Raw genomic sequence first — 23,785 nt, 5'->3', positions numbered from 1 at the left:
ATGAAAACTCGTCCCAGCTAACCAACTGCATCTAGTTCCGATGAAATTGTTGGCTTCCATGAACAGACTTGCTTTACGTGAGATTTACATAATAAGCCGTTTATGCTATATTCATACTGGTGGCATAAGGCTCCTTGAATTTTTTTTTGTAATAAGTTATTACAATTATTATTAAATATTGGAACTCTGCAGTCTCTGAGCATAGCATTTAGCCCTTATTAAAAAACACTGTCAAAATTTACCTTAAGTCTTACCTTTTACTTTTAAAATAATAATTTTCCTTCGTATAGTAAACTATTTCACAATTGATTCAAAACGCACTGTTCTGAACTTGGTTCTTGAGCTATATCTATTGAAAAGATCTCAGAACATCTAATACTTACCTGGAAATCTTTTCAAATGCACAGTCAAGATACCTACTATTTGGATTTCTCTACTTTGATTATCGATCAATCACAAGTCAACACGGATATAAAGCTAGATTTTCGTTAGGATTATCCCCTCACTTCTTGTATTTTTTGTTGCAAATTTACACAGTAAGTTCGACTTAAGCTTAAACTCTGGATGGGTACAGCATCTAAAAGGAAAACAAAATAAAAACGATTTAGGATTCACCCCAAAATAAAAACATCTATATTACAAGCTTCAACTTACGATACGGATGCGATGTCCCATGGCGTGTCCGGGCAGGTTGGTCGTGAAGCGAGCCCTCACGCTACCGCTGTTACCGTGCGAGCGGGTGATCTTTCCCCAGATAGCGCGGATGTTGGACTTCTTCTCGGCGGCTCCTGGTGCGTTGAGCTTCGCCTTGCCACGGTACACATACACGCACCGTTTGCCGATGTAGAACAGGGCATTCTTACGGTTACGGCATCCCTCAACCTTCAGGATAGCATGGTTCTCGTGCTGGTTACGCAGGCCACGCTTATATCCGGTGAAGACGGACTTGGCCCATAGACGGCCGTAGCTCTTCTTTTGGTAGGGCAGAGCAGCCTTGGCGGTGCGTTGTCCCTTGGGCTTGTGGGTACGGGCCAGAATGGCTGCCTTGGTTTGCGACTTTTTCACACCCTTGGGGCCAGCTGGGGCAGGAGCGGCAACGGCGGCCGCCTTGGCGGCCTTACCGACCTTCTTGACGGCTGGCTTCTTTGCTGTATCGGCCATTGTAGTCTAGCTGGAAGTAAAGGAAAATAGTTGCACTGAGATCGGTTCAACGTTAACGTGAACGAAGCGAGTGTAAGATCCAAAATTCCAGAATGGTTCAAAATAGTGAGCAAGTGGACGAGGACGGTGATGGAGCGATCCATGTTTCGAGGTTATGCCAGACATCCAGTTGAATGTCAACAAAGCAGGAATCTGCTATTTAGCAAGGGTAATTAACAAATAAAACAGCACAAGGTTTTGAAGCACTTATGAGACCGTAAATTAATAGCATAAATTTAGTGATTGCACTAAAAACACGAATTCACATCGTTTTCTTTAAGAAAACAACACAGTTTGACAGTTCGACAGATTTTGCTTCGTCTCTCAACCCATAGAACGACGATCGGCACTATCAACAATCTAAGTTGCACTCTATTTCTCACGATTTTGAAGCATTTTTACAGAATTTTTTATCGCACTTCACTTGCTACAACTTTCGATTGTTTCCAAAGATATTTTTTTGCATAAAATTGCTATATTTCACTAAATTTACGCAAAATTTTTCGCAGTACCTCGGATGAAATGTGTCTACTAGCATACACGATGCCGGAAAAAGAGAGAGAAAAGGTTCGAACTGTCAGATTCCATATCTGTTTCAGTCACTTCCGTTGCGAGAAGCTGTCAGCAGCGATCTAGTACTGCAATTTATACAACGCGTTCAAATATGCTGCAAGGGCATTGAAAAAGCCAAGCACCAGATCAATGACATTTATATAAGGTCTGGGCCAACAGGCAGCTTGCTGGTGTTAGAAGCAAAAATGTTGTAAACATTGCTGAACATCTCCGAACAGATAGAAATACGTCACTGCCAACAGCTGTTTCGTGTAAAAAGATAAACATTGCAATAAAATACGAACACCACTAAACATTTGCACATTTCACTAACATCAATAAGCCCTTTGGCCCAGACCTTATATAAACGTCATTGGCACCAGATGGCCCGATCAAAAATGAAGGATTTTTTTTAATTTAGTGTATTGACGAGGGGGACGACTCTATCTACGATGCAGAAAAGATTGTGTTTTGCTGTGGCTAGCTGCGCGCACGCTGAGTAGATAGAAAGAAGATTGATGACGATTCTGAAGATTTCCTGCAAAAAGATGATGCGCGATGCAAGTAGATGCGAGAATGAAAGAAGATTTTTCGAAGATTGATTCGCTAGTGTGAGATTTGTTGAGCATCTAGACTTGAGATTTAGATGTGTCGCCCCCCTCGTGTATTGATCAGTTCACGAAGATTTGCCGCACTCTTCTCTTACCCGTAAGTTTTGACAGTTTTGGGTGGTTTGTTTTGGCTCCCATTCGTTGGTATCTCTTTTACTCAGAAGCAAAATGATAGGGAGCAAAAAGTGAGGTTAGGGACCGTGCACTGATCTATAGCAGTGCTGCAAAATCTCGACACGGCGATATTTAAAATTCTGCTTTAGCCACTCATTTTAGCTAACAGTCATGGTCAAGGCAAACCATGTCAATTGTCAGTGACAATGCTGTCAGTGACGAACATGTGCAGATTTTTTTTATTAGCTATAAATTTGTAACGAAATTAAATGACTTGATCAAAACAATTGACCACTTTGTCAAGCAGTTTTGGCGTGACTTTCTACCAGGGATTTCACAAAACTGGACCAACTAATTTTTATTTTTTTATGAAACGCACAAATGTTGGCTACTTTTCTCGAGGTTCTAGAAGAAAAAATCTCAAAATAATGTTTTATTTAAAAGTTCGAGTGGTAGTAAACGTCATTTTAAGTGCTCGAATGAAGTAGTTAATTAACCACTTTATTCGAGTACTTAAAATGACGTTTACTACCACTCGAACCATTGGTCCCAAGCAAACGATTAACGTACCCTATTCTAGTTGAAATTCTATTACTACACTATGTTTGTTTTGATCCGCTATGAAAGTTTGACAGATAACATCAGGGGTGTGTGGATTCATGCAGAACATGCAGGGGTGAGTGAAATAGCTTGGGATTGCTTGGGACCGTTGTTCTGGTACTGAGTGAGCCAAAAATAATAATGATTTTCTTCGGGACCCAGTGGTCTTAGAGTTACCTCTATGGTACAATCCAGTAGTAGTGGTGTTGCCATGTGGTACACTGAAAAATTGCAATAGCAGGAGAGTCTCCAAAGTTTTTGAGCCGCTCCGTCTGTCACTTCGTTTGTGGTAGTACCAATAGACTGAGTGAATCCAATCTTTACTTTTCTCAAATTCGTGATTTTTTTCCTGGAAAATCCTGGGAAAACATGAGACAAATTTACTCATCGCTGAGTTCCTTCACTTTTGGCGATTATGAGTGAACTAAATTCAAATTTGGGTCGTTCTCATTCGCCGTGTGCTGTCTACAAACAAAAAATCATCCTTCCCGTAATAGAATACGAGATGCCAATCTGGGAGAGTTGCGCCAAATGCAATCACCTTAAACTCCAAAGGATCCAGAACAAGATCCTTCGGATGGTCCTAAACAGTCCCCCGCGGACTAGAACTTCTGAGATCCACCGCCAGGCTGGAATTCAGACATTAGAAGAACGGAGAGTATTCATCCTGGAAAGGTTCAGAGACACCTGTCTGAGATCAAATCAGTGTCAACATTTCAAAAGGGCGTAATTGCATTTGTAAACAATGCTGGATGAACAATAGAAAAGGGCCCATCAGCATTTGTAAACAAACCGTTCCTAAGCCCATTACTCACAAAGCGAAGGCCACCCACGCAAACCAACACCATCATCGGATAGGGGAAACTTCCACCTACACGATGATGGTGTTGGTTTGTGTGGGCAGCCTTCGATTTGTGATTAATTGGCTTTGGAACGGTTTGTTTACAAATGCTGATGGGCCCTTTTCTATTGTTGATCCAGAATGACTTTAGCCATCGATTTCTCGCGAATAAAAGTATACTCATCAAGATTAAAGACACCAGCAGGTAGATGAATGTTTCCTTTACCAGCTAGCATTGTTAATTTGAAGGGTTGGGCTTTTATTTGCGAGAAATCGATAGCTCAAGCCATTGTTTACAAAAGCAATTACGCCCCTTTGAAATGTTGGTACTGAAATCATCAGATCATACGTGATCTAGCACGTTAGGTTAAGTTATACTCGTAGTTAGGTAGGTTTTCACTTTTTTCAATTCAAACAATTCAGTGCCAACATTTCAAAGGGGCGTAATTGCTTTTGTAAAAAATGACTTTAGCCGTCAATTTCTCGCGAATGACATCTTACCTCTCCAAAATTACAATGCTAGCTGGTAGAGGAAACATTCCTCTACCTGCTGGTGTCATTATTTTTCATGAGTGAGCTTTTATTCGCGAGAAATCGACGGCTAAAGCCATTGTTTACAAATGCAATTACGCCCCTTTGAAATGTTGGCACTGAATTGTAGTATCAATATCAATGTTGACCATTTTTTTACGGAAGGTAGGATGTTCATCGTAAAAAAAAAACTTAAAAATAGCATTCAGAAACGCGTTGGAAATGGATCCAATGAATCGCAATACTTCCACCACATTGATCTTACAAGAAACAGTCCTGCACTATATTGGCTCTCGCAATTGTCTCCACAAGACCATTAATATAGTGACTTTATAATATAAATACCTACGTCTTAATAATTGGTGGCTCGCAATCGACGAATGTTTGAGAACCACTGATATAAACATTGTTGAATAAAAAATAATTGTTAAAAAATATCGATTCGGTTAAAAAAAAATAGAGACAGGATTTTCGGATATTAGAAAAAAATAAATTAAGATTCTATACAACTTCATTTTACTAATCATTAGTTGTGATCAAGCGTTTATTTACACTAGGTTTTTTTTTTATTTTACTCTCTTAATCAGTTCTTTAAATTAATCGTTTGGAAAAGGTGAAAAAATAAGGAAACTAGCAATTTTGAGTATGTGGCCCTGAATCAAATCACGTTTCCTCCGTATCTTTTCACATTTTCTCACATCACTTTGCTTTTCTGTTGATTTTTGTAGAGTTTCTCATACTTCTCCACAGTTAAAAACAAAAACGACCATTGCTTGCTAAATTCGACTGTGCTCATTATACTGATGAAAAAAAATAATGAAATTTCGTTCACTTTACGAATAAAAAAAATTAATAAGGACAATAAATTAAAGCTGGCACTACACGGCATCAACAGGTGGACAGTTGGGGAATAATGTAGGAAGGGGGATCTAGAGAACAACTCACCCATCCTGGGGCGCCGAAAAAAAAAATAATCCTATGATGTACTCTACGTGAAGTGGAACTTGAACTGGAACGGTGACCCGTGCTGGAAGTGATGGAACGGATTTCCCCCACCGAAACCGTTGCGGTTGGCTTCCGGATCTAGCGGATCTTCACCGGCATCGAATTGTCGCCTCTTTTCCGGATCGGTGAGCACTTCCTTTGCGGCGGCAATATCGATGAACTTCTTCTCTGCAACCTTCTTTTCATCGCCCTGGAAGTTGTCCGGATGCCACTTTTGGGCAGCTTTTCGGTAAGCTTTCTTGATTTCCTTGTCATCAGCGGATCGTTTCACGTTAAGGATTTTATAGTAATCCCTTCGTTCCGATTGCTTCTGTAGCCTCTGAGCTCGTTCGATACCTTCCTTTGCGCGCTGGAAGCCATCGTTTACTTCCAGTGCCTCGCGATACTGGTGGATGGCATCGTCGTACATTTCTGCGCCGATGAGAGCTTCTGCACGATCACACATGACTTCTGGATCCTGATAGATGTCCAGTGCCTCCCGGCATCTGCCAACGGCGGCTGTGAACTGTTCATCTTTGACCAAACAGGAGCAGAGCAATTGTTTGCCGTTGTAGACAATCATTGGAACGTTCGGTTCCAGCTTGATGATTTTTTCGGCCTGTTGTGTGCAATCAGCGTACCGCTGTTCTTCTAAGGCTTGCTGAGCATCTACGTAAACCTTGTCCACCTTCTTGATTTTCTTATACAATGGAAAACAGTCTTTGTGCTCAGGATCTAGCTTTAAGCATTCGCGAATCTCTTTCAGAGCCGTCCCTGAATCGCCCAAGTCGTAGAGAATCTTCGACAGGGTGTAGTAGCCTTCGGTACTATCATGAGATAACCGATTCACCGACCGGAAGTCACTGACGGCGGCCAGGCGGTCTCCGATTCGAATATAGGACTGAGCTCGGGCTTCCCGGATTTCCACAGACCAAGGACAGATTTCCAGCAACTGTGTCAACAGGGCTATGGCCGTTGTATAGTCACCTCGTGAAATAACATCCAAACAGAGAACCCATTGCTCCCGTGCGGGATCGATCCTAGCGTACTGGAAGTTGACTTCGTGGTTGTGCGGATCCATTCGCAGCACGTTCATCAGGTCTATTTCTGCGTTGTCGAAATCGCCCATTTTCAAGTACACTTGACCACGTTGGGCGCGGGCCGCCATGAAGTCCGGCTTCAACTCCAACACCCGGGAGAAATCGTTGATGGCGAATTTAGCTTTACCCAAAGCCAGGTATACCGTGCCACGTTTGAAGTACGTCAGATAGTTGTTCGGGTCACCCTCTGGGGAAGATAACGAATGAGAGCAATAAACGTGCAATTAGAAAATTGAATGCAATTGGTTTATTACTATCGCCGAAGCGATAAGGGTTATTTCCGTGGATGGTGAGTGGAATGATTTCTAGCATAGTTATGATATATGTACAATAAACAGCATGGAGTGGCGCAAAGGTTGTATTACTGAAAATCAAATTTCAACAAGAGTCTGAGTGTTCTAATAGAAAGCTTTCTTCTAGCTTCTTTTTCTAGTTGCAACAAAGCTTAGAGTTCAGTGTATGAAAAACAGCCGTATTTCATGATTAGTGGGCCTGATAAGCAAATGAAACTGAAGCAAGTTCATTGCCTTTTTGATTAGAAATTTCCCATTAGTAGTTGTCATGATTCAGCAATTTCACCCTGGGTGCATGATATTGATATACGATGACTGCGTACGGAATACATATCGTCGATATGATGTTGAATTCCCTATAGTCATTACTTGTGTGATTGAACTCCTGTTTTTATAATGTAAGAACGATTCCGACAGTATCCTCGCAGCGCTTTTGTCCTGTACCATTTCAGTAAAGGCAAGTGACCATCGGACCACGGCGAGCAATAGGCACAAATACAGCATGATGTCCCAAATCATTTGATTGAAATATTGAACGGCATCGTCAACACCCAGCTGATACTAACGGCCACCAGGAGATAGCAGAACTAATTTCAGCATAGTAATCTTGTCGGAAATCTAGTGTACAATTATCTTGGAAAACGATTGGCGCTGGAAGATTCATCAGGACGCAGGATGATCTTCGTAAGGCCATGTAAAGCGAAACTATTGATAAGCGTTGAACTAACAGCAAATGAAAATATTTGACTCACATGGTCATGAACAGGGTTAGCGAGCCAGTTGTGCCATGTACCATGTGTGCAATGGTATCAGTTTTGGTTCAACCAATGGATCACTGATTCGAGCAGTTTAAAATGACGTTTCCTACCACTCGAACTTATAGTCGCTATATTCATAATCTGGCGGATAGAATTTCGATCTATCAAAAAGCGGAACCAATTCAATATATTGTAGACAAACAATTGAAAAGGCACTATCAACTGTTATAAACAAAACGATGATTATTCTTTCCTCACCAATCGAACGCAAATTACCAGTATCATCGGATAGGGGAAACTCTCCTCAACCCAAAGATGGCGTTAGTTTGCGTAGGCGAGCCTTGAGTCACGAGAAAAGGGTTTCCGAAGTTTTGTTCGCAATAGCTGATGTGCTCTTTTCAGTTGTTGGTCATGATTTGCTCGATGGGTTCCGCTTTTTGACAGCCTAATTGGTTCCCGAAATTCTATCCGCCAGGTGGGTATATAAATGGTGGTACAGCTTTGTCACTATATAGGCGAGGAGGTCGCGGGGGGGAAAGTGCGGTTTTAAAGCAAATTGTAAACAAACGCGGTCGCTGTCCCATACAAAAATCCAACATTGCTGAATCATGAATTTGACACATTAGAACACCTATATGTAGCCACCTTGCGCCAGACTATGAATATAGCGACTATACTCGAACTTTGCCGTGGATCAATATTTTGATATTTTTGCTTCTATAGAAACTTGAACTTTCATTTTCTTAAAATCGCTGGCACATGGTCAATGAGATTACCCCAAATTTGAGTTCATTTTACACATAAATCGCAAAAAGTGCAGGAACTCAGTGATGGTAAATTTGCCTCATGTTTTTCCAGTGTTTTCCAGGATAAAACAAAACCCCAAATTTGTGAAAAGTAAAGATTGGATTATCTCAGTCCCTAGCGGCGCCGGTGGTGTAGTGGTTAGCGTGATTACCTTTCACCCCAGCAGGCCTGGGCTCAATCCCAGTCGGCGCCGCGGGGATGTTCTGAGGCATAGCATCGCTGATCACGCCTTCGTTCGGAAGAGAAGTAAAGCCGTTGGTCCCCGGTTCATGAGTTGATGGATCCATAGGTAGGGTCCAGGTGTGGGAGCTGGCTCCGTGGCGTCGGTAGCATTGGTGCTCAGCACGGAAAACAAATCAAGGAAAAAAAAAATCAGTCCATTGTAGACTGAGTAAAATTCTCGTCAATTTTCCTCATTTTCCGGCAGATTTTTGTGGTTTTCCACAAGAAAGCATGAGGCAAATTTACTCATCGCTGACCTCCTGCACTTTTTTGCAATTTAAGAGTCAACTAAACTCAAATTTGGGTCGATCTCATTGGCCGTGTTATTCCAAAACTGCTTGGAAATCCGGAGTGATTTGAGATTTGGGCATAATTGCATTTGTAAACAAACACGCCAATCGCCGATTTCTCGCGAATAAACGCTCTGTCTCGAAAACTAATAACACTATGAGGTAGAGGAATGATTCCTTTGTCATTTGGTATATTTTGCTTATGAGATTGAGCTTTTATTCAAGAGAAATCGGCAATTGACGTGTTTGTTTACAAATGCAATTACGCCCAAATCTCAAATCCATCCGGAAATATGATTAATAGGTCACATCATTCGAGCAGTTTAAAATTACATTTCCACACACCACTCGAAGTTTGCCGTGGGTCAATATTAAAAAAAAATCTTCTAGAACCTCGAGAAAACAGGATCTGATGACTTTTATAGATAGATATGTCATTAGGGCGTAACAGCTTTTGTAACCAATGGCTTCACTCGATGATTTCTAGGAATTCAAGGTACGCTCACGCAAACGAACATAACCATCGGGTAGTGCAAGTCTTTCCCCGATGTCAATCATACAAGGTCTGGAACAACCGTTTTTCCCTACCCGATCATGATGTTGATTTGCGTGGGTGAGCCCAAGGTGACTACATATAGGTGTTCTAATGTGTCAAATTTATGATTCAGTCATGTTGGATTTTTGTATAGAGATCTCCATGCGCAATTTCACGAACACTAAAATCCAACACCCATATATAAAAATGAAGAAGAAGAAGAAACAATCAAAACTACTTTAAAAGGTAGCGACCGAGTTTGTTTACAATTTGCTCTAAAACTGCACTTCATTATTTATAGAGATTGCTGGTCTTTGAAACAATTGCTGAGAAACTTGGTATCGTGGGTGAATATCTGAGAGACGTGAATTAAATTTTTGAACAGTTGAAGATCTTCAGAGTTATACAAAATCAACCTGAAGATAGGAGAACATCCTGAGAAAATCACCTGAAGGCCTTTGGAATATTTTCTGAGACACCTGGTATCATGAGATGAATTGTTAAATAGGTTGAGATCTTCATCAGAATAGAATTCTTTAAAAAGTATCCAGAGGACTTTATAGACATCTTAAAACACATGGAATAATTTATAAGCTGCCTTGTATCATATGGAGAGGAGATGTGATTTAGATTGTTGGATATTTGGATTTTTTCAGAATGATACCTTATCAATCCGAAGTCTTGAAAGAATATCTAAAGGACTTCATGGAGATCTTAGAACACCTGCAGATCATTGGAATAATTACTGAGCAGACTGGTATCATATGAGAGAATATTTTCTTGATGTAAAAGACGCAAGCGCTTTCATGAAATTCTTTGAAGAACCATGGATTTTCATGAAGTTCTATAATATACTATGAAATTCTCAGAACTACTACCGATCTTTTATGAAATGCCACTCACTTCAATATTCTCAAACTTCTCAGAACTTCCCAACATTTCTGTAAAATTTCCATATTTCTATTGAATCTTCTCCACCAAGTTCTTTGAACATTTACGAGAAGCATCAATAAATACATCCAAATAAATTTAAAACAGAATTCCATTCGTGTTTCAAACCCACTCAGAAATAAAACCGAATAGTCGAACAGTTGCAAATCTGGTGCAAAAAAGTGCTCGAATAATGAAACTGCAACTCTGCATTGTGAGGGATGCGTTTCTGTTCTAGTGAAACAGGTTATATAGGGGGTCATTCCGAGAGTCGAAGTGACTTTTATCACTAGTGAAGTGAGAAAAGTCACATCGTGGTGACGTGACTCTCCATTTGATTTGCACAGAGAGGCACGTCACCACGACGTGACCTTTCTCACTTCACTAGTGACAAAAGTCACTTCGACTCTCGGAATAACCCCCATAAACTACAACAGCATTGCGAACGGCCTAAAGCTTGTGACGCAATATTTGGTGTTGCGTGGATGGGTTTTGATTCGTTCGAAATCATCATTTATAGTCATTGTATACATTTGGCACATTGGCCCTAGATTTTTTTTTTTCGGTTTTGAGCTTCATACCATTATGCAGACTCAAGTTTTTTTTTTTCATTTGAATGCAATTTTGGAGATTTTAAGGTCATATTGACCTTACAACATCTTTATTTAATATTAGTGGGTCACGAGCTAATGAAGTTTCTCATACTCAGGAGGTCACATTCGACAACAGTTTGAGAATCACTGAACTAAACATTATTGGTTGGTAACCAGTCTTGAGGAATGAATGAAATGTCGAGTGGGGCCTCAACAAGGAAATTAAGGAATTTGATAGGAATTTGACATAGGGCCTCCCTTAGCTCAGTCGGTAATGGTGCAGCTACAAACCAAGATCATGCTGAAGGTGGCTGGGTTCGATTCCCGGTCCGGTCTAGGAATTTTTCGGGTTGGAAAATTTCTCGACTTCCCTGGGCATAGAAGTATGATTGTACAGGCATCGAAAGCTCTCAATTAATAACTGTGGAGGTGCATCTAGAACACTAAGTTGAGAGCACGAAATAAGCTAATATACGAAAAGCAATAAGTTGGAATGTGCAGAAGAATACGAAGTTGACATAGGGTCAAGTTAAAGCAAAAGCAAGCAACCATCCAGGATGGAAATATTCCGTTTCCGCGAAATAAATCGGAATGTGGAGTGTGGAAAACGTTTTGTGGTCTACCAGCAGACTTCCATACAACCGGGCAGCACCGTATTTGCAGCGTAAGATTGTCTGGTATGGTGATGCATTAGACTGATGCAAAATTTGAAATTTTCGCTCCACAGTGTTCAAACGGTTTCAAATCGGGTCCTGACTAGCCTCCGAAAGTTTAAATTCATTTGATAAGAAACTGACTTGGCACAAACCATTTCAAGTTTATATGGAAATTACTATGGGAAAACAAAACTTTTTGTTCATTGTCTTCTAGCCTTTTACATATTGTACTGTTAAAAAATTCTATTGCTATTCTTATGGGAATTTTTATCAGCTACAACTTTGCAGAAAATCGTTTTTCAGCCAAACGTCAAATTAAATAGTTATTAATTGTTTAAGACATTGATAATCTTATGGCAAGATTAAAGGCCCAAGCGCAATGGCAGCGGAAGCGGAACGGCAGCGGCAACGGAAAAGCCCGATCAGAGTAAGCCTACTTGTCGGATTGAAAGCAAGTTAGAATCAAATCGACTTCGGTTAGGCAGCTTGATGTCATTAGTGACAACTGTCAAACTTTCCGTTTCCGTTCCGCTTCCGCCCACATTGCGTTTAGGCCTTAAGCAACTGTATTGTGGGCAACACTGTATTCTGCAGTGTGACATAGTAGCCATGATTTTTGTCCTCTATTCTACGTGCCATAAACACCAATGTTGCCTGCTGAACAGTCGATGGAGCATAATCATAAGACATCAGTGACTTGAATCATTAATATTTTGTTGTTCCTTACATTTGATCGAAAAGTGGTCTTCAACTAAGTTGTAGCTGAGAAAATTTTCAACAAGCTCAGCTATCATTTTCTAAAGTACAGTGAACTGGTGAATTTTGAAATAAATATGAACCGAAATTATGGTTTCTCTATAGTAATTCCCATATAAAATTCAAATGGTTTGTGCCAAGTCAGTTTCTCACAAAATAGGGTTTAATTTTGGAGCGAAAATTTCAAATTTTGCATCAGTCTACTGATGCATCCTTTCGATTTTTAATTTAATCACTTAATTTATCACTCGAGATAAAAATTATAACGTAATGCAAATAAATAATAATTTTGCTCATAATATTATAATGCTTCCTTCGTTAAAAGCACCATGATGACGTCATGCTCGTTTGGCTTCATTCTACTTCGCCTCCGCTTATCTATGGACTCTATAGTATCTATGGTTGTAATCTATGTGTTTTACACACAATACCTGTCGATTTCGCATTTAGAGAGTCACAATTTCACAATTAGCAATCTTATAATCGGTGAATATTCACTCTACATTAAGAGTGAATATTCATTGATCATCAAATTATGATTCTCTGATAGCGAAATTGTCAGATTTCATGTGTCCAACACATTACGATCTCTTCTTTTTTTCCTTCATTAGAGTAACTTTCACCCAGTGGACGTTACTTAAGCAAGTGGAAAATATCATAACAGTTAATTATTTCATAATATCGAAAAACATTTTTTTTAGTAAACAAATGGCCGCAACCCTACATTTACAATGCGTTTACCGGTAGTATAGATTATCTTAGAGAATGCTGAAGACTTCAGGGAACTTTAGAGAATCTCTATGGAAGTCTTCCAAACTTCCTTCTGCCTCGCGTATTCATATGGTAGATACTTGATTATAATTATTCTAGCGATTAAAATTATTAAGAACATATCGTAGCGGTCAATTCATAGTGAAAACAAATAGCGTAGGTACCGGAGTTGGAGCACCATCAATGATTCTATTTTTTTTTTATCTTTTCGGACTTACCAACAGCGGCATGATAGTGCGTAAGCGCATCCGACAGCTGTCCTTTTGTGAGCAGATCTCTTCCCATTTCTAGATGACGATTGATCTCTGCTTGTGATGCAGCCGAATCGGCACCTGAAATTGAACATTTGAAAAACTTTTAAACACCCGCTCAATTGTCTAAGTTCTGAATGTTGACAATGTCTCTCAAACGGGTCTGCGTGCCGCACTGCGCTAAGACTGTATTTGGGACACGTCAGTGTTTAGTTGTCTGTGATGTTCGTAGCCGATTGCGGGGATCGAAGACGAAGGCAAAATATATTATCGCTCTTTTTTTTTTACCCAATCCAAATGCAGTCCCAAAACTCTCGTTTGGCTTCATCGCACTTCGGTGGCATAATCTGATTCTTAATTACTTTAACAGGACTTACGGTCGAAAAACAGTTCTAATAATAGAAACATCAGCACCGTGGTCAGCCTTCGACTATCGCTAAGTTGCGACATTTCGTAGATGTTTGACAGCATCCTTCCGTGATTGGATCTTTTCCTTGATTTTCACACACACAAACTATTAAAGCACACACTTTTTTTCTCCCGATGGACATCCGAATACTAAACGTTCATATTTTCACTGGAACCTATTGCTATCACCCAAGAGTTAACCAATTTCTGTCCGTCTCCGTTGCTTTTTGTGATGATTTTGTCCAATTGGCGATAGTTTTTGAACGACTGACGTGTTTTGGGGAGAGATATTCAGAATGCAGATAGCGGATCATTCGAGCAGTTTTGACAGCCGCTTGGATGTGGTCGATGCTGATTGGTCGGATGGTTGACGTTTCACTGACACATTCTGCTGCATGGGACGACGGATGAAGCAAATGCGCATTGAAGTTAAGGGTTTGGGAACAGTGTCACGAGAGAGGTAGTAGATTAGATATTCAAAAAATGTTCGGTCGGTTGGTCGGAAGTGAGAGAAATTTTACGTGCGCAATATGAAGAATTTTGTTTACTAACGAAATAATAAAATCAAAGCCTATCAAACATAAAGTCTATCAGAATCTGTCAATTAAAAGGCTTAAATGTTTGTGTTTCGGTGTGCCATCTAATTAATGAAGTTGTTTGAAAGAATAAAGTGAACAGATCACATCGTTAAAAAGTGAGAAAGCCATCATGTACCCGGTAAGTACCGATTTTTTTTTTTTTTTTTTTTGGGGATATGTATTTACTTCACGGCGAATGAGAACGACTCAAATTTGAGTTTAGTTCACTCATAATCGCCAAAAGTGCAGGAACGCAGCGATGAGTTAAATTTATCTCATGGTTTCTTGTGGAAAACCTAAAAAATCTGCCGAAAAATGAGGAAATTGACGAAAATTTTATTCAGTCTCGGAGTTGTACCAATAAACTGAGTGAATCCAATCTTTACTTTTCTCAAATTCGGTTATGCACTTTTGGCGATTATGAGTGAACTAAACTCAAATTTGGGTTGTTCTCATTCGCCGTGTTCTTTTAATGACATTTCATTATTGCACATTGTAAAACAATTTTCATTTATAAGTTGTGTGCTAACGCTTATAAAACTACGGCTTTACGGTACATATTGTTGGTGTCTACGGCGCACTTATTCCTTATGAACAGCAAAATGTAAGGTGAATCTCTAGGGAGGCCTTCCCCCCTATTTTGCGAGTCACGTGACTCTCTCTCACCGGTGAGGTGACAATAGTCACCTCGTGTGAGGTGAGTCTCCATTTGATTTACATGGAGAGTCACCTCACCGGTGACAGAGAGTCACGTGACTCGCAGAATAAGGGGGCTTATCTTGAGGGTTTGGGAGCGCACACTGTACACACACATGCCTTTTTTTTTCTTCGCTTTCCAAACTTATTGCTTATCGCATATTAGCTTTCGCGTGTTTTCAACTTAGGCTCTGAACCATTTGGTGGATTATTTTAACTTTTGGTTAAAATTTGACAGATGGAAAGTTCTAGACTAACATTTGAAAAGGGCGTAATTCCAAAATGACCATATCGAGCAAATCGCTTCTGAATTTTGATGACCCTAACAATTAATCCTATTTCACGACTTTCCATTTTCTGGATGATTCCATAAGCTTGACATATAGTTAATAGTGTAATCTATCATCGTGCATCACTAAAAACTCAAAAAAAGTTTTCTTTGTCGTGAAATTGAGAAGAAAACATCATACGCCGCGATAATTTCATACATGTTATTACCATAGAGGTAACTCTAAGACCACTGGGTCCCGAAGAAAATCATTATTATTTTTGGCTCACTTAGTACCAGAACAACGGTCCCAAGCAGTCCCAAGCTATTTCACTCACCCCTGCATGTTCTGCATGAATCCACACACCCCTGATGTTATCTGTCAAACTTTCATAGCGAATCAAAACAAACATAGTGTAGTAATAGAATTTCAACTAGAATAGGGTACGTTAATCGTTTGCTTGGTACCAATAGGCTACTAAAGTGGTGAGCCAATTTAAAATCGTTAGTTTCGTATTGATTGTTGTTATTACCCCCCAGATCTTCCACCCTTTGAACTGCCAACACTGGTGATACGCCGTGGAAGTACCATAGAGGTAACTCTAAAACGCTGTCCAGACTGGAGAGTTATAACATGTTATAACGGTTGTCAAATAATTGCAACACAGAAACCACCATCAAGATAGCGCTATAACATGTTATAACTCTGTAGTCTGAACGTACTATAAGACTAGTAGGCAGAGCTGCCAGGTGGTTTTATAAAAAATCTGTATCCACTCTATTAAAAAATCTGTATTTTCTGTATTGACGATTTTTTTCTTAATTAATCATGTTTTGTTGTTTTACAAATACAGTGCATACAAAATAACCATAAAAAGTGCTTAACCACCTATTCGGGCTATCGTACTAACCATACGGGATATAATTGCGCCATTTGTGATATCGTCCGTACTTATTTATAAGAGTGATATGAAGCCGTTTGAAAATGTATGGAGATTTTAGTTTCTATTCATTATCTTCCTGATAAGCAGTTTTAAATGCAAAAAAGTGCACGAGTTCATTACTATTTGATATTTTTAATATAGATGAATACAATTAATTACATCATTTGTGTGGTAGTTACACCGAAAAGTCGAGAGATGTCGCCCCGCCAGTGCTGGTAAAATCATTTTTGTAGTATGGAGAATATCAGAAAATCCGCAATTTCTTACGAAATACATTTTCAATGCAAGTAAAATGTTTACGAGTACTTGTATTTGTACCATTTTAATGTGCTCGGGCACTTTTCTTGTATTTAACATACATGCTTATTTTGGAACTATTCAATTAATACTGTAAATCCCCATACAATCTCAAATCGTTTACTACCAGCTCCATATGCATCATTTTATAAAAATCTGTATAAATCTGTATTGTAATTAAAAAATCTGTTATAAATCTGTATTCTGTATCGGGTCTGTATTAAGATTAAAAAATCTGTATAATACAGATAAATCTGTATAAATGGCAGCGCTGATCCGATTGATAGTTCACGTGTAAACAACGAACAAAAAGAAGACCAAAAAATCTCCGGGCGTAATTCCACTCTCACAAAATTTGTGAACGAAGAACAACAAACAAACAATCCCGAGGGTGTACTTCCACGGCGTATCACCAGTGTTGGCAGTTCAAAGGGTGGAAGATCTGGGGGGTAACAACATGTATGAAATTATCAGGGCGTATGATGTTTTCTTCTCAATTTCACGACAAATAAAACTTTTTTTGAGTTTTTAGTGATGCACGATGATAGATTACACTATTAACTATATGTCAAGCTTATAAAATCAACCAGAAAATGGAAAGTCGTGAAATAGGATTAATTTTTAGGTCAACAAAATTCAGAAGCGATTTTCTCGATATGGTCATTTTGGAATTACGCCCTTTTCAAATGTTTGTCTAGAATTACGCCCGGAGATTTTTTTGGTCTTCTTTTTGTTCGTTGTTTACAAGTGAACTATCAATCGGATGCATTTCAAATGAATCGGGCGTGACTAGATACTACACTACTGAATCAAAACGTTTGGCATATTAAAACTATATAACTTGTAGTTCTGGTGCAAGGCGTAACAACCAGATGCATCACAGAGTTGAAAGTTGGAAAAACCAGCTGGGTGATATGCCGCCATGTTATTGAAACCAACATCTGAAACGTCACAATTCAAGTGTGAACTGCAAAAATGGCGTGACTGCATAGTCTTATTTTTATCAAATGAAATTATTTTCCCTTTCATGGTTGACTTCGTGGTAGAAAATCAGAAAACAATATTTTATGAGTTCTAAGTTTATTTTTCACAAAATGTAAGCAAAAATATTAAGAATAACTAAAATGTCAGTCACGCCTTTTTTGAAATTCTGGCATGAATCTTCTATTTGTTTACAAATTATGAGCTGTCAGTGGGGCCCACGACTCGCGGGCCCGCAGCGATGTTAGCTCTTTTCAAGGCAAGGCAAACAAGATAGGGATGCCACCCAGCTGGGAAAAACGCCATGTAAGAAGAAACGTTTTTGATGAATTATGTCTGAAAATAGTTTACAGTGAAGTGTAAGTATGCAGTCTGTGCAACCTTTGATTGAAGTGAAGACGGTATAAATTATCTTTGCAAACTCTGATGACAATTGAATAGAGATTTTGTCAAGAAAGGAAATAGTTAGAATTCGGAAGAGAAATTATAGAAAATTCTTAAGATGAAACTTAAGAGAATTCTTATGCGAATCGTGAGAATAATTTCAATGGAATTGTGTGCAATGTTTCTATGGAGATTAATTTTTTTCAAACTTTAAGAAAGCTTGCAATTTATGGGAGATTTTCAAGGCCTTTTTGGCGAAATACTTGAGTACTTAGGAAATACTGAAGAGGATTTCAAAACAATTCTGATCTTACCTACAAAGCAGTTCAAAGAATAAGTCTGAGAAGAATGTGATGGTCATTCTGAAGAGCGTACCAAGGAAATTATTGAGAATATTCTAAGGAAGTTTCATAGAGAAAAATTGAGACAAAATTATGCCAATTCTTGGAAATTATTACCAGTTTGAAGGAATTATGGAATCAGAGAGCGATTTATAAGAAATTACAAGAGATAATGCTAAGCACTCTTAGAATTTTACTGAAAAAGTTTGGATATTATCAAGATTAGTTTAGGGAAATCTAGATGATTGTAGTAGTAGTATGATGAAATTCTAGGATGATTAAAATTGAACTCTGTAAATGAAGTACAGTCAGACTAACAAAAAATGTCATGATCTGGGACCCAGGAAAAATATACATTCCAGAATTTAGAATCATTTCAAGATCCTGAGACTTCTCCTGCGCTTTGGTCAGAGAGCGTATAGGGCGTCGTTGTGCCAATTTGGTCGTGGCACATTTCGAGTATGAGAGAGTGATTGCAGTTTGCTCAAAAGTGCCTGAGTAAAATGCAAGTATTTTCGATGATTACCCGTAGTTGTTACAGTGAAGATATACACCCATATTCTCGTTTATGTCTGGACTTGTTTCCCTAATAAAAATTGTATGGTTAATTTGCTTAACGACGTGTTCTGGGTATCATCCAAACCATTTGTGGAATAGTTCAATGGTTTGGGTTATCGTTCGTTTATGGTTATTTTTTATTAGGGTTGCCATACAGAAACATTTTTATTTGATTTTGTGTGGTAGATGGGTTTCGGGCGTGGACAGGCATATTGACGAGTGCACGGATGGATTTGAGTTCACTCACTCGACAAAAAGTGACACAACAGCGGGGCCCTGTTTACTAAAAATGAACACATGAATAATGCTCGCGTAACATTTGAAAAGGGCCTATCAACTTTTGTAAATAATTTGCTAGGTCCTTTTCACGAGAACCGAAGTACGCCCACGCAAACCAAGAATCCATCCGTGCACTCGTCAATGGGTGATAATATTAAGTTTACGTTAGGATAACGTTGAAACATTGAGAAATGTATCGCTTCAGTTTAAGAAGCACTTCACTTCGCAACCGATGAACCATTCTGACGGCCCACATTACCGTGCAGGCGCCGTGTGTTGGCAGGGTCCAATATTGGACAGTTTGACGTTTATAAAGTACCATCAGTTAAAACTGTATTTTTGAACTTTATCTCTATACATTCTTAGATGTTTCTTAGTAGATTATCATGTTGGTGTAAGCTGATTCAAAGAGTAAATGGTATTAACATTGAGCTGTCCATAGTTGGGCGTTGTTGAACTTCTGGTACTTGCACAACATTTCATGTGAATACCAAAGTAACCATATAATCACAAAATAGCTTTAGGTGTGGGTTCAGAGTGGTACAATGTCACTGAGATATGGTTAGTTGGGTATTCAGATGAAACTATTACTTTAAAAAACTAATCCTGGTTGCATCTCTTTTTCGTTTGCATGTAACACTGTTTGATATTACTAACCACACCGAGCCTTCATTCCGGGTGGTGAGCGAACCTGAAGAAGAAGAAGAAGACCATAAACCCCTTCTCGGAACGAGTGTTTTCTTAGTAGACCTGGTCTGCGATTCAAGATTGGACTCTGTGATGATAAGTATCACATAACAGGTAAAGTAGGCAGCATCATCTTTATCGAAATGTAAGTATTATTGACAATAATCATAACTAGATTATATGCAAATTTATATGATAGGTACTTGGATCAACGTTGTTTAAACATGCGCATTCAATCGGACGGCATCTAATTCTGCATTTTAAACCTACCCAACCCTTTTCCTTTCTACAATCCCTGAGCCGCTGGTTCACCATAAGTGTACCTCGCAGAACTTTTTTAACCCCCATGGGTAAATATGCTGTGTTGTTCACTCCTCTCCCCTTCCCTGATGTATTATCGATGGTGTGAATATTCACATCGGTGACATGGCCCCTGACCCCCTTGTACATCATAAAATGAAAATGAAAATGAAATGAAATGTCAAGATCCTGAGACTTCAAAAATGACGCTTTCAGACGAAAGTCTGAATTTTAGTTATATAATAATATTATTCTTTGACATAACATTATTTGTAATGGTCATGTGGAGTAACCCGTAGTTTAGGTAAACTGTGCGTGAGTACCACGATGTTAGGCTTTGATTCTCACTTCAGCCAGAAGAATTTTAGTTTGAAATAAAATTGCCTACTGGTCTACTGAGTGTTGTGAGTTGAATGATGTCAAGAATGAAAATGGAAATCTGATCAATCTCAGAGTAATATTAGAATTATACAGAACTAATAAAATCTTTAAGACATATTCTGGTACTGCATCAAATAGTAAGGACTAAATCGACTATTAGTGTAAAAAAATCATCCCATCAAAGTTGCTTGACTCTTTGCTGCTTTAGAATTCTAAAAATATTTTCTGCGGTATTTTATTAATTTAAATCAATTTTGAAATGCTGCGTAATGGATATTTAAACTTTTTGGGAACACTGTGTCAATAATTTTCTTAACTTTTGGATGATTTTAGCAATGCCAACAAGTTGGCTTTATATACTTTTTTAAACATGGATTTCATAAACATTCTGGTAGACTTTGAATAAATTCCAGATGATCATCCTGACCGATTTTTACGGGAGATTGGCACATCACTTTGATTTCAGTTGCATTATATTAAAAACATGATTTTTGGAGCATTCCAGATTTATCCAGAATTCATATTTAGACTGGTCCAGATTTTTAAAGAATGGCCTGGCAACACTGATTCCTAGTCACCGAACCAACTACGGCCAGCATAATCCATTAGACGCGTGCTGCAGAGTTTTCAATGAAATTAGCCATGTATTTGAGTTCAACTTTAGTAAATAAGTCTATAAAAATAGGAATGTTTTAACTATTAGGAATGGAGGATTGTAGTGTTCATTATACGTTTAACGCAAAATTGATACGAATGCGATGATACGAACAAGAACCGAATGTATCATGAATAAGAGTCGTTGTTTAGCAACCGAGTGTATCACTAGCCTTTTACTTTATCACGAAATACAGTTAACACATGGCATCAGTGAGTAAAATTTGTAGAAAATGTGACAAACTATGAGCATGAGCACTATTTGAATAATAAATCTCATGCTTATCCATGGTCACAGTAGTATAGTTATCGTATAGTACGCATAATTTGTTATGTAAATAATGCTCATGCTCATAGTTTGTCATACAACTGTATCCGCTGCATTAGACAATTGATTTAATTGCCAGCGCAATGTATCACGAACGGATGCCTTGTGCGTAGGCCATATGGCTATAGAGGCAAACCAATATGCATCTAACAAACTAACTCTAGGCGCAATGTACAAATGGATTTAATCTGATTTAATGTATGCCGTTTGACAGTGTTCATATTTTTTCAGCAAGTGTTCATAGAGGTTAAAAGCTTATTAAAACGGTTTTATCAATTAATCATAGGTTCATTTTAATATTTACTTAAGTTGAACAACTGTAACAACTATTAAAAAGATGCAAATATTACTATATTTCACCTAAAACTGTGTATTTCATGCATGAAAATGAAAATAAAAATTGTGTATTGCATGCTTAACCCTCTCTTTCTGAGAAGGGGTTTCGTATCAGATCAATTTAATATCTCGTTTTAGGTACAATTATAGCAGCAGTACTGATCACCATGCATCCAAATTTAATGAAAAATTGTACCGTGACGAGCCATAATTTCTCGTATCGCCGAACTTCGCTCATTTTGTCAAAATGTTCTAGTAGGTATATTGTTATGTTTTCTTTATTTATATTTTTCACATACACTACATTATAAACTATTTTAGAATTACTAAAAATGAGCAAAATAAGGACTTAGGTACATGACACTGTGCCACTTTACGATAACTTTTTTGTTATTTTTTTTTTATTAAACGAAAAAAAAACCGCTGGTGCTCTAATGTTTTCTAGGTACCATGACAAGGGATTATTTAAGTTGTGACAGGTATATTAATAATAACACAATATCTTTTCCGTACAATAACATTGTTAGTAGATATCACTTGCGTGATCAAATGCAGATTTCTAAGTAGATTTCTTAAATTGTACCAATATGATATGGTCAATCGCCATCACCATAGTAGATAATGCGGAATAACGATTGCTATTTGCCAAGATATATGCAGAACGAATCACGTCGGCAGCAATTTTGGAGTTCTCAGGTGAACATACATTTACACGGAGGTGACCTACAAACACGAGGATACGCTTATTCTGCTAGTAGGATGTGTATGGGTAGTTGTTTATCTACTGCGTTCGTAATAGGAGTTGTCAAATTTATTTAGTCGCAAAACAATGTAAATAGATTCAAATATCCCTTCAAACGCATCAATTAGCACATCAACAGCATCACAACACGTTGCTCATATGGAGCCGCAAGTAACCGGGCATGGAAGTTCGACTGTTTGAAGATGTGGATGACGGTGAAAGTATTTCAAAGGATTTTGCCTCGGACGATAAGTTTGCGGAAGAGAAGATTGCCTCGGAGATTTCATCAACGCTACAGTATTCGGAAGGTGTAAAAGAGCGCTGCAGTGATGATGACTGTGAGGTGATTGAATCTAACGTTGTGGTGGATCTGACCGGTGATGGAGATGAGGCGTGGATCGAAGAACGTCATTCGCATGACCAACAATTTGGATCTCTGTTGTCCTGGCTTCGGAAATTTTTCGAGTCGAACCTGCAGACAAAGCTTAAAAACTTAATCAACTTTACTCTGTGTGAACACTGTAAGAAACCTATAAACGACATTTTCGATATGGTGTTTGTAGAACAGTATCATTTGGTATGCCTGTTCAAATTTCAACTCGGCCAGGATTTAAACGAGGAAACTCTAGCCAGCATACAGATGTTGAAGATAAATTTATTTGAAGCATTTAAAAGTTTAAAAAGAGCACGGCTACTTATTAAAACATGTCCTCAGTTTTGCAGTTTCCTCGAGTCTCTAAAATCCGAAATCAGCGAGCGCATATGTCTGAGTTGCGGCGAAACATCAGATAACGTACTACTTCATTCACGGCAAACACACACTAGCAAACAAGACCGATACGAGTGTCGATTTTGCACGGAGTGTTTCGAATATGAATACCTTCAGCTGAGGCATGAGATGCGGCATCCCCGTCTGGTAAAGGAAAAACATTCCGGAATGTTGCTGCGTAACGAACAGTTCCTGTGCCCATACTGTAGGATACGTTTCGATGATGGCCAACGTATGCAGGAGCATCAACAGGCTCACGAGAAAGCAATTAAATTTCATCCGCTCAAAGGGCTGCGAACGTATCATCCGCCAACTGCGAGGGCTAGCAGGAAGGTAATCGTGAAACCCGAGAAAGACGAATTTAGTAGGCCATATTCTTTGCGATGTTATGCAAATTTAAGAAGTACAAATAAGTGTAAGCTTTAGTTACTGTTAAAGTACAAATTGTTATAAGCGTGT

At 38.7% G+C, this 23,785-nt stretch overlaps 4 protein-coding genes across 4 annotated transcripts in view; 1 reads left to right on the top strand and 3 right to left on the bottom strand.

Annotated features, from left to right (window-relative positions):
• The window catches only part of LOC135708320 (uncharacterized), a 501,509-nt gene that overhangs the window by 293,463 nt on the left and 184,261 nt on the right, over nt 1–23,785 (bottom strand). The window lies entirely within an intron of this gene.
• RpL35A (ribosomal protein L35A) lies at nt 479–1,803 on the bottom strand. Its single transcript, XM_065230273.1, has 3 exons — nt 1,713–1,803; nt 655–1,171; nt 479–577 (listed from the first exon to the last, which is right to left on the bottom strand). Exons 2-3 carry the CDS (start codon nt 1,159–1,161, stop codon nt 554–556), a joined length of 531 nt encoding a protein of 176 aa, XP_065086345.1. The 5' UTR covers nt 1,162–1,171; nt 1,713–1,803; the 3' UTR covers nt 479–553.
• On the bottom strand, nt 4,960–14,078 carry P58IPK (dnaJ homolog subfamily C member P58IPK). Its single transcript, XM_065230374.1, has 3 exons — nt 13,773–14,078; nt 13,363–13,476; nt 4,960–6,720 (listed from the first exon to the last, which is right to left on the bottom strand). Exons 1-3 carry the CDS (start codon nt 13,864–13,866, stop codon nt 5,438–5,440), a joined length of 1,491 nt encoding a protein of 496 aa, XP_065086446.1. The 5' UTR covers nt 13,867–14,078; the 3' UTR covers nt 4,960–5,437.
• On the top strand, nt 22,572–23,768 carry LOC135708258 (uncharacterized). Its single transcript, XM_065230263.1, has one exon. It carries the CDS (start codon nt 22,739–22,741, stop codon nt 23,750–23,752), a length of 1,014 nt encoding a protein of 337 aa, XP_065086335.1. The 5' UTR covers nt 22,572–22,738; the 3' UTR covers nt 23,753–23,768.

Source organism: Ochlerotatus camptorhynchus, unplaced genomic scaffold, assembly GCF_037179485.1.
Source record: "Ochlerotatus camptorhynchus isolate MF236.1 unplaced genomic scaffold, CSIRO-AGI_Acam_v1.1 ptg000027l, whole genome shotgun sequence".
NCBI lineage: Eukaryota > Metazoa > Arthropoda > Insecta > Diptera > Culicidae > Ochlerotatus > Ochlerotatus camptorhynchus.
Note: the sequence above shows the minus strand (reverse complement) of the source record. Positions and strands in the feature narration are given on the sequence as shown.